Source organism: Salvelinus fontinalis, unplaced genomic scaffold (genome assembly GCF_029448725.1).
Source record: "Salvelinus fontinalis isolate EN_2023a unplaced genomic scaffold, ASM2944872v1 scaffold_0335, whole genome shotgun sequence".
Classification (NCBI taxonomy): Eukaryota; Metazoa; Chordata; class Actinopteri; order Salmoniformes; family Salmonidae; genus Salvelinus; species Salvelinus fontinalis.
In genome coordinates this window covers 192,501-204,763 of record NW_026600544.1, presented here as the reverse complement: position 1 = coordinate 204,763, position 12,263 = coordinate 192,501, and the positions used below count along the sequence as shown (strand labels likewise).

The following is a 12,263-nucleotide window of genomic DNA, read 5'->3' as shown; positions in this document are numbered from 1 at the left end:
GGAGGGAGAGAGAGAGGAGGGAGAAAGAGAGGATGGAGAAAGAGAGGAGGGAGAGAGAGATGAGGGAGAAAGAGAGGATGGAGAAAGAGAGGAGGGAGAGAGAGATGAGGGAGAAAGAGAGGAGGGAGAGAGAGAGGAGGGAGAAAGAGAGGAGGGAGAGAGAGAGAGGAGGGAGAAAGAGAGGAGGGAGAGAGAGAGGAGGGAGAAAGAGAGGAGGGAGAGAGAGATGAGGGAGAAAGAGAGGATGGAGAAAGAGAGGAGGGAGAGAGAGAGGATGGAGAAAGAGAGGAGGGAGAGAGAGATGAGGGAGAAAGAGAGGATGGAGAAAGAGAGGAGGGAGAGAGAGATGAGGGAGAAAGAGAGGAGGGAGAGAGAGAGGAGGGAGAAAGAGAGGAGGGAGAGAGAGAGAGGAGGGAGAAAGAGAGGAAGGAGAGAGAGAGGAAGGAGAGAGAGAGAGGAGGGAGAGAGAGGAGGGAGAAAGAGAGGAGGGAGAGAGAGAGGATGGAGAAAGAGAGGAGGGAGAGAGAGATAAGGGAGAAAGAGAGGATGAGAGAGAGGGGAGTGGAGAGGTGAGATAGTTTCAGTGTCTCAAACATACACATATTACTATCAAATCAAATCAAATGTATTTATATAGCCCTTCTTACATCAGCTGATATCTCAAAGTGCTGTACAGAAACTATGAAAGGTTACTTCATTCTCCTTACAATTTATTTCAACTTAAGATGAAAAGTTTGCACTGCTGGACTACCAGAGGTCTAACCCTTAATTTCACACACACACACAAGACCATGGTGCTTGCCTACGGAGCTGTGAGGGGAACGGCACCTCAGTACCTTCAGGCTCTGATCAGGCCCTACACCCAAACAAGGGCACTGCGTTCATCCACCTCTGGCCTGCTCGCCTCCCTACCACTGAGGAAGTACAGTTCCCGCTCAGCCCAGTCAAAACTGTTCGCTGCTCTGGCACCCCAATGGTGGAACAAACTCCCTCACGACGCCAGGACAGCGGAGTCAATCACCACCTTCCGGAGACACCTGAAACCCCACCTCTTCAAGGAATACCTAGGATAGGATAAAGCAATCCTTCTGCCCCCCCCCCCCTTAAAAGATTTAGATGCACTATTGTAAAGTGGCTGTTCCACTGGATGTCATTAGGTGAATGCACCAATTTGTAAGTCGCTCTGGATAAGAGCGTCTGCTAAATGACTTAAATGTAAATGTAAATGTACCTCCTTCATTGTCCGTGTTGTCGGCACAGGAGGTCTCCATGGCAACGCTGCATCCGGCACCCCTCCAGCCTGTCTGGCATTCACAGTGCCAGCTCTGCTCCCCTATGGTACACTGACCATTACCATTACACAGGTTAGGACAACCATCTGAGGAGAGGGAGAGAGGGGGAGGGAGAGAGAGAGATAAAGATATATAGGGGGAAGGAGTAAGAGAGAGAGTAGGGGAGGGAGCGATAGAGAGAGAGGGGAGAGATAGAGAGAGAGGGGGAGAAAAAGCGAGAGAGTGGGGAGAGAGAAAGGGGGAGGGAGAGCGGGAGAGAGGGAGAGAGAGAGGGGGAGGGAGAGAGAGGGGGAGGGAGAGAGAGGCGGAGGGAGATAGAGGGGGAGGGAGAGAGAGGGGGGAGAGAGAGAGAGAGCGAGAGAGAGGGGGAAAGATATGGAGAGAGGGAGAGAAAGGGGTAAGAGAGAGTGAGGGGGAGGGAGAGAGAGAGAGAGTGGGGAGAGAGGGGGAGGGAGAGAGAGGGGGAAGGGCAGAGAGAGAGCAAGAGAGAGAGGGGGGCAGGGGGAAGGAGAGAGGGATGGGGGAGAGAGAGAGTGAGAGGGGGGAGGGAGAGTGAGGGGGGAGGTAGAGAGGGGGAAAGAGAGAGAGAGAGTGGGGTAGAGAGTGGGGGGGAGGCAGAAAGAGAGATGTGGGAGGGAGGGATGGATAGAGAGAAAGAATGGGAGGAGGGGAGGGAGAGAGAGAGAGGGGGGAGAGGGGGGATAGAGAGCAAGAGAGATAGAGAGAGAGAGAGAGGGGGGAAGATAGGGAGAGAGGGAGAGAAAGGGGTAAGAGAGATTGAGGGGGGAGTGAGAGGGGGAGGGAGAGATGGAGGGAGAGAGGGAGGGGGAGAGAGAGAGTGAGAGGGGGGGTGAGGGGGGAGGTAGAGAGGGGGAAAGAGAGAGAGAGTGGGGTCAAGAGTGAGGGGGGAGGCAGAGAGAGAGTGGTGGGAGAGAGAAAGAATGGGAGGAAGAGAGAAATAGAAGGGAGAGAGAGAGAGAGAGAGTGAGATTGGGGAGAGAGTGAGGGGGAGGCAGAAAGAGAGAGGTGGGGGGGAGGGATAGAGAGAAAGAATGGGAGGAAGAGAGAGATAGAAGGGAGAGAGAGAGTGATAGATGGGGGAGGGAGAGAGAAAGAGAGACATACTTTATTGTGTTTTAATGCATTAAAGGTCTCAGTCAATCCAATGATTATGGTAAAGCATTCCTGAAAGCCACAATGATTGACCACACAACACATCAATTAGATATCTGCAGGGCAGTTTTAATTTCCATTCTCCATACTGTGTACCCAACAAGCTCTCACAGTCTCACGTCAGAATTAGACTCAAACTTCAAATTTCAAAGTTGTTCCAAAAATCTAATTTGACAGTGTTTAAGGTTAAGTTCAGGCATCAACTCCAAAATCATAAGGTTAGGCATTAACTCTGAGTGGTTAAGGTTGGGCATTAACTCTGAGTGGTTAAATATTCTACGGGATCGGTGTCCCACCCACGGGTCGGTTGGCCTAACGTGCTCTAATGTGATTAGCATGACGTTTTAAGTAATAAGGACATTTCCCAGAACATAGACATATCTGATATGGGCAGAAAGATTAAATTCTTGTTCATCTAACCGCACTGTCCAATTTACAGTATTTATTACAATGAAAGAATACCATGCTATTGTTTGAGGAGAGTCCACAGTTATGAACTTGAAAATGTGTTAATAAACCAATTAGGCACATTTGGGCAGTCTTGATACCACATTTTGAACAGAAATGGAATGGATCATTGGATGGGTCTAAAACTTTGCACATACACTGATGTCGTCTAGTGGCCAAAATCCAAATTGCACCTAACCTGGAATAATACATTGTGACCTTTCTCTTGCATTTCAAAGATGATGTAAAAAAACAAAAACAAAAACAAAAAACAACACATTCTTTTCTTTGTATTATATTTTACCAGATCTATTGTGTTATATTCTCCTCCATTAATAACTAATTTCTACAAACTTCAAAGTGTTTCCTTTGAAATGGTATCAAGAATATGCATTTCCTTGCTTCAGGTCCTGAGCTACAGGCAGTTAGATTTGGGTATGTCATTTTAGGCAAAAATGTAAAAAAAGGGTCCGGCCCTCAGACCAGCCATGTACTGTTCCGCCTCATTGAGTGTTGAGTGTGTATGTGTGTGTGTATGTGTGTGTGTATGTGTGTGTTGGCCCAGGACCATTGAGCACAACAGAGTGTTAGCCAGGATTGTCTGTAAAATGGATCCATTTTAAGCAGACCGACCGTTATGCAGAGCAAGGACAGCAGAATCTATATGGGGCATTGATCGGCTAGCCAGGCCAGGCAGGCAGGCAGGCAGGCAGGCAGGCAGGCAGGCAGGCAGGCCCTCTCCTTAATGCTAGAGGACGATTAAATTCCCCTCATACTAACCAGAATAAAGTGGGATTTCAGAAACTATTAAGTCCATTCCCCTCACTAATGTAGTTGGATGTGATGAAATCGCCCTTAAAAAGCCTTGGGTTATGGGTCAGCACACACAGAGAGGGAAGGTGAGAGTGTGTTTGTGTGTGTGAGAGAGAGAGAGAGAGAGAGAGAGAGAGAGAGAGAGAGAGAGAGAGAGAGAGAGAGAGAGAGAGAGAGAGAGAGAGAGAGAGAGAGAGAGAGAGAGAGAGAGAGAGAGAGAGAGAGAGAGAGAGAGAGCAGAAAAGAACGGACGAGTAGATAGAAGACATAGCGTCCAACAGAAGGTTGGTTCCATTACCCAGCAGCCTAGCAGCAGTCATGTCATCCAGCTGTCTCCTCCTTAAAGGTCACTTAGTGAAGGTTACAGACATAAATCCTGAAACCATGGATGGACCTGATGACAACACACTAGGAAACACCCTGGCACATAAAACTCTCTCTCTCTGTTTTCAATCTACATATGAGCTCTCCCTCTCTTTCCAGTCTCTCTCCATTTCTCTCTCTATCTCTGTCACTCTCTCTTCTTCCTCCTCCCACATCTCACCTCTCTCACTCTCCTTCCCCTCCTCCTCCTCTCTCCCTCTCTCCCTCCTGCTCCCCCCTCTCTCCTCTTCCTCTCTCTCTCCCGCTCCCCCCTTTCTCCTCTTCCTCGCACCCTCTCTTCTTCCTCCCCCCTCTCCCCTGGGTACTGCCATGGACAACAGTGAAAGCCATCTTATTAACTTTAGTAGGGCAGAGGACACTCCAAACCATCCACAGGGGATCTATAGCCTTCTGTTCAATTCAGTTTGGTTGGGGGACATTGGATCCTGTCACAGGACTTTAACACAACTCCTAACTCCTAACCTTTGGGTGTGTGTGATGTGTGGTGTGGTGTGATGTGTGGTGTGGTGTGGTGTGTGTGTGTGTGTGTAAACAAACAATCCATCCTGTCGTGTGTATGTATGGTACATATCACTGTTTCGCTGTGATCTTTGTCAAGTGGAAACGTTTGTGGTTCAGAACTGGATCAATTGGGGGACTGAGGGGGCCTGTTCTGTTATATACCCCCATATGAGAGAGAGACTGAGGGGGACTGTTCTGGTATATACCCCCATATGAGAGAGAGACTGAGGGGGCCTGTTCTGTTATATACCCCCATATGAGAGAGAGACTGAGGGGGCCTGTTCTGTTATATACCCCCATATGAGAGAGAGGCTGAGGGGGCCTGTTCTGTTATATACTCCCATATGAGAGAGAGACTGAGAGGGCCTGTTCTGTATTATACCCCCATATGAGAGAGGCTGAGGGGGCCTGTTCTGTTATATACCCCCATATGAGAGAGAGACTGAGTGGGCCTGTTCTGTTATATACCCCATATGAGAGAGAGGCTGAGGGGGCCTGTTCTGTTATATACCCCCATATGAGAGAGGCTGAGGGGGCCTGTTCTGTTATATACCCCCATATGAGAGAGGCTGAGGGGGCCTGTTCTGTTATATACCCCCATATGAGAGAGGCTGAGGGGGCCTGTTCTGTTATATACCCCCATATGAGAGAGGCTGAGGGGGCCTGTTCTGTTATATACCCCCATACGAGAGAGATGCTGAGGGGGCCTGTTCTGTTATATACCCCCATATGAGAGAGGCTGAGGGGGCCTGTTCTGTTATATACCCCCATACGAGAGAGAGGCTGAGGGGGCCTGTTCTGTTATATACCCCCATATGAGAGAGGCTAAGGGGGCCTGTTCTGTTATATACCCCCATACGAGAGAGAGGCTGAGGGGGCCTGTTCTGTTATATACCCCCATATGACAGAGTGGTTGAGGGGAACTGGGATGGAGTGACTGGTACTAGGGAACCACCTCCTGTGCCTTAGTGGTTCAGTAAACTGTATACAGTCATTATCACCATGGAAATATAAAGGTTAACAGACACAGTGTGAACTATGATCTTTGGATAGTAACCCCTGGCTACAGTGGCTGTGAGGTTGTGGATAGTAACCCCTGGCTACAGTGGCTGTGAGGTTGTGGATAGTAACCCCTGGCTACAGTGGCTGTGAGGTTGTGGATGGTAACCCCTGGCTACAGTGGCTGTGATATTCTGGATTGTAACCCCTGGCTACAGTGGCTGTGAGGTTGTGGATGGTAACCCCTGGCTACAGTGGCTGTGAGGTTGTGGATAGTAACCCCTGGCTACAGTGGCTGTGATATTCTGGATGGTAACCCCTGGCTACAGTAGCTGTGATATTCTGGATTGTAACCCCTGGCTACAGTGGCTGTGAGGTTGTGGATGGTAACCCCTGGCTACAGTGGCTGTGAGGTTGTGGATAGTAACCCCTGGCTACAGTGGCTGTGAGGTTGTGGATGGTAACCCCTGGCTACAGTAGCTGTGATATTCTGGATTGTAACCCCTGGCTACAGTGGCTGTGAGGTTGTGGATGGTAACCCCTGGCTACAGTGGCTGTGAGGTTGTGGATAGTAACCCCTGGCTACAGTGGCTGTGAGGTTGTGGATGGTAACCCCTGGCTACAGTGGCTGTGAGGTTGTGGATAGTAACCCCTGGCTACAGTGGCTGTGAGGTTGTGGATGGTAACCCCTGGCTACAGTGGCTGTGAGGTTGTGGATGGTAACCCCTGGCTACAGTGGCTGTGAGGTTGTGGATGGTAACCCCTGGCTACAGTGGCTGTGAGGTTGTGGATGGTAACCCCTGGCTACAGTGGCTGTGAGGTTGTGGATGGTAACCCCTGGCTACAGTGGCTGTGATATTCTGGATTGTAACCCCTAGCTACAGTAGCTGTGAGGTTGTGGATGGTAACCCCTGGCTACAGTGGCTGTGAGGTTGTGGATGGTAACCCCTGGCTACAGTGGCTGAGAGGTTGTGGATGGTAACCCCTGGCTACAGTGGCTGTGAGGTTGTGGATGGTAACCCCTGGCTACAGTGGCTGTGAGGTTGTGGATGGTAACCCCTGGCTACAGTGGCTGTGATATTCTGGATGGTAACCCCTGGCTACAGTAGCTGTGAGGTTGTGGATGGTAACCCCTGGCTACAGTGGCTGTGAGGTTGTGGATAGTAACCCCTGGCTACAGTGGCTGTGAGGTTGTGGATGGTAACCCCTGGCTACAGTGGCTATGAGGTTGTGGATAGTAACCCCTGGCTACAGTGGCTGAGAGGTTGTGGATAGTAACCCCTGGCTACAGTGGCTGAGAGGTTGTGGATGGTAACCCCTGGCTACAGTGGCTGTGAGGTTGTGGATGGTAACCCCTGGCTACAGTGGCTGTGAGGTTGTGGATAGTAACCCCTGGCTACAGTGGCTGTGAGGTTGTGGATAGTAACCCCTGGCTACAGTGGCTGAGAGGTTGTGGATGGTAACCCCTGGCTACAGTGGCTGTGAGGTTGTGGATGGTAACCCCTGGCTACAGTGGCTGTGAGGTTGTGGATGGTAACCCCTGGCTACAGTGGCTGTGAGGTTGTGGATGGTAACCCCTGGCTACAGTGGCTGTGAGGTTGTGGATGGTAACCCCTGGCTACAGTGGCTGTGAGGTTGTGGATGGTAACCCCTGGCTACAGTGGCTGTGAGGTTGTGGATGGTAACCCCTGGCTACAGTGGCTGTGAGGTTGTGGATGGTAACCCCTGGCTACAGTGGCTGTGAGGTTGTGGATGGTAACCCCTGGCTACAGTGGCTGAGAGGTTGTGGATGGTAACCCCTGGCTACAGTGGCTGTGAGGTTGTGGATGGTAACCCCTGGCTACAGTGGCTGTGATGTTATAGATCGTAACCCCTAGCTACAGTGGCTGAGAGGTTGTGGATGGTAACCCCAGGCCACAATGGTTGTGTGGTTGTGAATGGTAAAACACTGGTTGGTTGGTAACAGACAGACAGACAGACAGACAGACAGACAGACAGACAGACAGACAGACAGACAGACAGACAGACAGACAGACAGACAGAGAGAGATATAGATATAGATATGGAGATATAGATATAGAAATATAGATATATAGATAGCACACAGATGACTAGTCTACTGGGCCAAGTTTACCAACGCCAGCCAGCCCCAAACCCACAGACGACTTAGCAGCGACTAGTTCCTACTACTATGCAGCACGAGAAGCTAAACGCTGAAAACCAAAATACAGTTTTACCTTTGTCAACCAAGTCCCACATGTCTGCATTGAGAGAAAACGTGCAGAGGTTGAGAGAGTGGCGTTATGAAAAAAGGAAAGGAAGGAGTTTAAAATGCACATGCATAGCCTACAGTAGATCACATGCATAGCCTACAGTAGATCACATGCATAGCCTACAGTAGATCACATGCATAGTCTACAGTAGATCACATGCATAGCCTACAGTAGATCACATGCATAGCCTACAGTAGATCACATGCATAGTCTACAGTAGATCACATGCATAGCCTACAGTAGATCACATGCATAGCCTACAGTAGATCACATGCATAGCCTACAGTAGATCACATGCATAGCCGAGATCAGCACCCACAAGCAGACTAGTGAGGAGTTTTGTCTTGTGAAAGACGCAGCATACAAAGCCGCCCTAGTTTCTAGTGGGGAACAGAGAGTTGATATCACAAAGTGTTGTTCCCCCACCCACTGTGTTTCTGACACCGGAGTGTTCTGAGGAAAAGCGCTGCTCGGATGAAATGGTGAATGGGAAATTAAACTTCCTATTTCAAAGCATTATGAGTAAATCAAAATAGCGAGGCATCCAAACTTCCATCAATCTATTCTGCGCACGCACACGCACACGCACACGCACACGCACACGCACACGCACACACACACACACACACACACACACACACACACACACACACACACACACACTCCTCCTCCTTCTCCTCCTCCTCCTCCTCCTCCTCTTCCTCCTCTCCCCACCTACCGATGGTGCAGTGTTCTCCATTCCAGCCCTGGTGACACTGGCACTTGCCGTCCTTGCAGGTTCCATGTTTGATGCACAGTGGGTTACACACTCGCTGGTCACACCCGGTACCTGTCCAGCCCTCCTCACACTGACACGCTGCGCCCAAACACACACCGTGAGTCCCGCAGTCCACAGAACACACTTCTGTAGAGAGGGAGGAGAGAGGCATGTAAAGAGTTACACACAGCTACTGTCATTGGGGTTGGGTTAGGCATAACTACTAGAGTTAGGGTAAGCCACGGGGCAGCTTGGATTGGGGTTAGGATAAAAGGCAAGGAGGATTGTGCAATATTTAAGGGTTAGGCCCACCCAAACGGTAAGGCGTTAGCTGATGTATCAACTTACAGAACAGTCTGGTTCTATCCAGTTAGGGTTAGAGGTAAAGGGTTAAGGTTAGGGGTTAGAGGTCAGAGGTTACAGATTACAGAATAGGGTACTACTGACCTACAGAGCAGTCTGGTCCCATCCAGTTAGGGTTAGAGGTAAAGGGTTAAGGTTAGGGGTTAGAGGTCAGAGGTTACAGATGACAGAATAGGGTACTACTGACCTACAGAGCAGTCTGGTCCCATCCAGTTAGGGTCACAGCTACAGAGGCCAGTGTCTGGTATGAATGCACCATGGCCATGGCATTGGTCTGGGCATAGTGCCCGCTGCAGCTCACAGTGTGGGCCGCCCCAGCCGGGTTTACAGTGGCACTCCCCGTTTACACAGATACCATTATTAGAACAGGTCGGGTCCAGGCAGTCCACTACAGACAGAGAGGAGAAGAGAGAGAGGGAGAGGGGGAGGGGGGGGGAGAGAAAGGGAGAGGAGGAGGGAGGGAAAGAGAAAGGGAGAAAAGAAGGAGAGAGAAAGAGGGAGAAAGAGAGGGTGAGAGAGAGAGAAAGATAATAATGTTTAAAATACTGAGAAATACTAGCTTCGTGTTTCCTTCATCTGATTTGCAGCATGTCGTAATACATGTTGGTAATTGTCTTCACACAGCCTTTCACAGGCATTTAATAAGTCAATACTTTTCACTCAGAAGGCTGCGTTTCCTCACATATAACCTTCCCTGTATCTTAGTGTGTGTGTGCTAATGCACTGGGGATAATCTGACATTGGCAGACTGGCTGACAGGCAGATGTGAGTATGAACAGTGAGTGAAAACCAATTTGACAAATTACCCCCTCCTGGCAAACTATACGCCCCCACTCCCCTCCTCCTCCTCTCATTCCCCAAATCCCCCTAACTCCCTCTTTTTGACACCTCCCCCCTCTCTTCCTGTTTCTTTACCTCTCCCTCTCTCCCCCAACCCCCCTTTCCCTCTGCTGACTACCCACTCTCTCCCCTTCCCCTCCTCCCCCAGCGCTCCCTCTCTCCACCTGTCTAAAACCTCCCTCCCCACTCATTTTCACACGCTGCTGTCTGGGCGCTCCATTCTGTTGGCGAGGCAGAACTGGAGGGTCACACATATAGATTTATGTGTCATCGCCACTTCAGGTAAATTGTTTGAGTGACTCGGGCGTGATGGATATCACATTTAAGAGAGCGAGAAGGGAAAAAGGTGAATAAGAAACAGAGGGGGAAAGGAGGGGGTAAATGAAGAGTGGAGGAAAATGCTGACCCTGTTCTCTGCCCTCCTCTGCTTCTATATGTCACTTCTCTCTCTCTCTTTTCATCTACCTCTTTTCTTCTCTATCATGACCTTATGCTCGCATCTTCACTCGCTTCTTTCTGTCTTTCCACCGGTCCTCTCCCTCACCTCTTCAGATCTCAACCGGTCCTCTCCCTCACCTCTTCAGATCTCAACCTGTCCTCTCCCTCACCTCTTCAGATCTCAACCTGTCCTCTCCCTCACCTCTTCAGATCTCAACCTGTCCTCTCCCTCACCTCTTCAGATCTCAACCTGTCCTCTCCCTCACCTCTTTAGATCTCAAACTGTCCTCTCCCTCACCTCTTCAGATCTCAACCTGTCCTCTCCCTCACCTCTTCAGATCTCAACCTGTCCTCTCCCTCACCTCTTCAGATCTCAACCTGTCCTTTCCCTCACCTCTTCAGATCTCAACCTGTCCTCTCCCTCACCTCTTCAGATCTCAACCTGTCCTTTCCATCACCTCTTCAGATCTCAACCTGTGCTCTCCCTCACCTCTTCAGATCTCAACCTGTCCTCTCCCTCACCTCTTCAGATCTCAACCTGTCCTCTCCCTCACCTCTTCAGATCTCAACCTGTCCTCTCCCTCACCTCTTCAGATCTCAACCTGTCGTCTCCCTCACCTCTTCAGATCTCAACCTGTCCTCTCCCTCACCTCTTCAGATCTCAACCTGTCCTCTCCCTCACCTCTTCAGATCTCAACCTGTCCTCTCCCTCACCTCTTCAGATCTCAACCTGTCCCCTCCCTCACCTCTTCAGATCTCAACCTGTCCTCTCCCTCACCTCTTCAGATCTCAACCTGTCCTCTCCCTCACCTCTTCAGATCTCAACCTGTCCTTTCCCTCACCTCTTCAGATCTCAACCTGTCCTCTCCCTCACCTCTTCAGATCTCAACCTGTCCTCTCCCTCACCTCTTCAGATCTCAACCTGTCCTTTCCATCACCTCTTCAGATCTCAACCTGTCCCCTCCCTCACCTCTTCAGATCTCAACCTGTCCTCTCCCTCACCTCTTCAGATCTCAACCTGTCCTTTCCCTCACCTCTTCAGATCTCAACCTGTCCCCTCCCTCACCTCTTCAGATCTCAACCTGTCCTCTCCCTCCCCTCTTCAGATCTCAACCTGTCCTCTCCCTCACCTCTTCAGATCTCAACCTGTCCTCTCCCTCACCTCTTCAGATCTCAACCTGTCCTCTCCCTCACCTCTTCAGATCTCAACCTGTCCTCTCCCTCACCTCTTCAGATCTCAACCTGTCCTCTCCCTCACCTCTTCAGATCTCAACCTGTCCTCTCCCTCACCTCTTTAGATCTCAAACTGTCCTCTCCCTCACCTCTTCAGATCTCAACCTGTCCTCTCCCTCACCTCTTCAGATCTCAACCTGTCCTCTCCCTCACCTCTTCAGATCTCAACCTGTCCTTTCCCTCACCTCTTCAGATCTCAACCTGTCCTCTCCCTCACCTCTTCAGATCTCAACCTGTCCTTTCCATCACCTCTTCAGATCTCAACCTGTCCTCTCCCTCACCTCTTCAGATCTCAACCTGTCCTCTCCCTCACCTCTTCAGATCTCAACCTGTCCTCTCCCTCACCTCTTCAGATCTCAACCTGTCCTCTCCCTCACCTCTTCAGATCTCAACCTGTCCTCTCCCTCACCTCTTCAGATCTCAACCTGTCCTCTCCCTCACCTCTTCATATCTCAACCTGTCCTCTCCCTCACCTCTTCAGATCTCAACCTGTCCTCTCCCTCACCTCTTCAGATCTCAACCTGTCCCCTCCCTCACCTCTTCAGATCTCAACCTGTCCTCTCCCTCACCTCTTCAGATCTCAACCTGTCCTCTCCCTCACCTCTTCAGATCTCAACCTGTCCTTTCCCTCACCTCTTCAGATCTCAACCTGTCCTCTCCCTCACCTCTTCAGATCTCAACCTGTCCTCTCCCTCACCTCTTCAGATCTCAACCTGTCCTTTCCATCACCTCTTCAGATCTCAACCTGTC

The 12,263-nt window shown here is 50.3% G+C and overlaps 1 protein-coding gene across 1 annotated transcript in view; it reads right to left on the bottom strand.

Annotated features, from left to right (window-relative positions):
• Positions 1 to 25: 25 nt before the first annotated feature.
• The window catches only part of LOC129845671 (teneurin-2-like), a gene marked incomplete at its 5' end in the record, with an annotated part of 82,907 nt that continues 70,669 nt past the window's right edge, over positions 26 to 12,263 (bottom strand). Inside the window, 3 exons of the mRNA XM_055913542.1 lie at positions 26 to 1,378; positions 8,601 to 8,786; positions 9,190 to 9,390. Coding sequence (XP_055769517.1) covers positions 1,122 to 1,378; positions 8,601 to 8,786; positions 9,190 to 9,390 — 644 coding nt within the window. The remainder of the gene's footprint in view (positions 1,379 to 8,600; positions 8,787 to 9,189; positions 9,391 to 12,263) is intronic.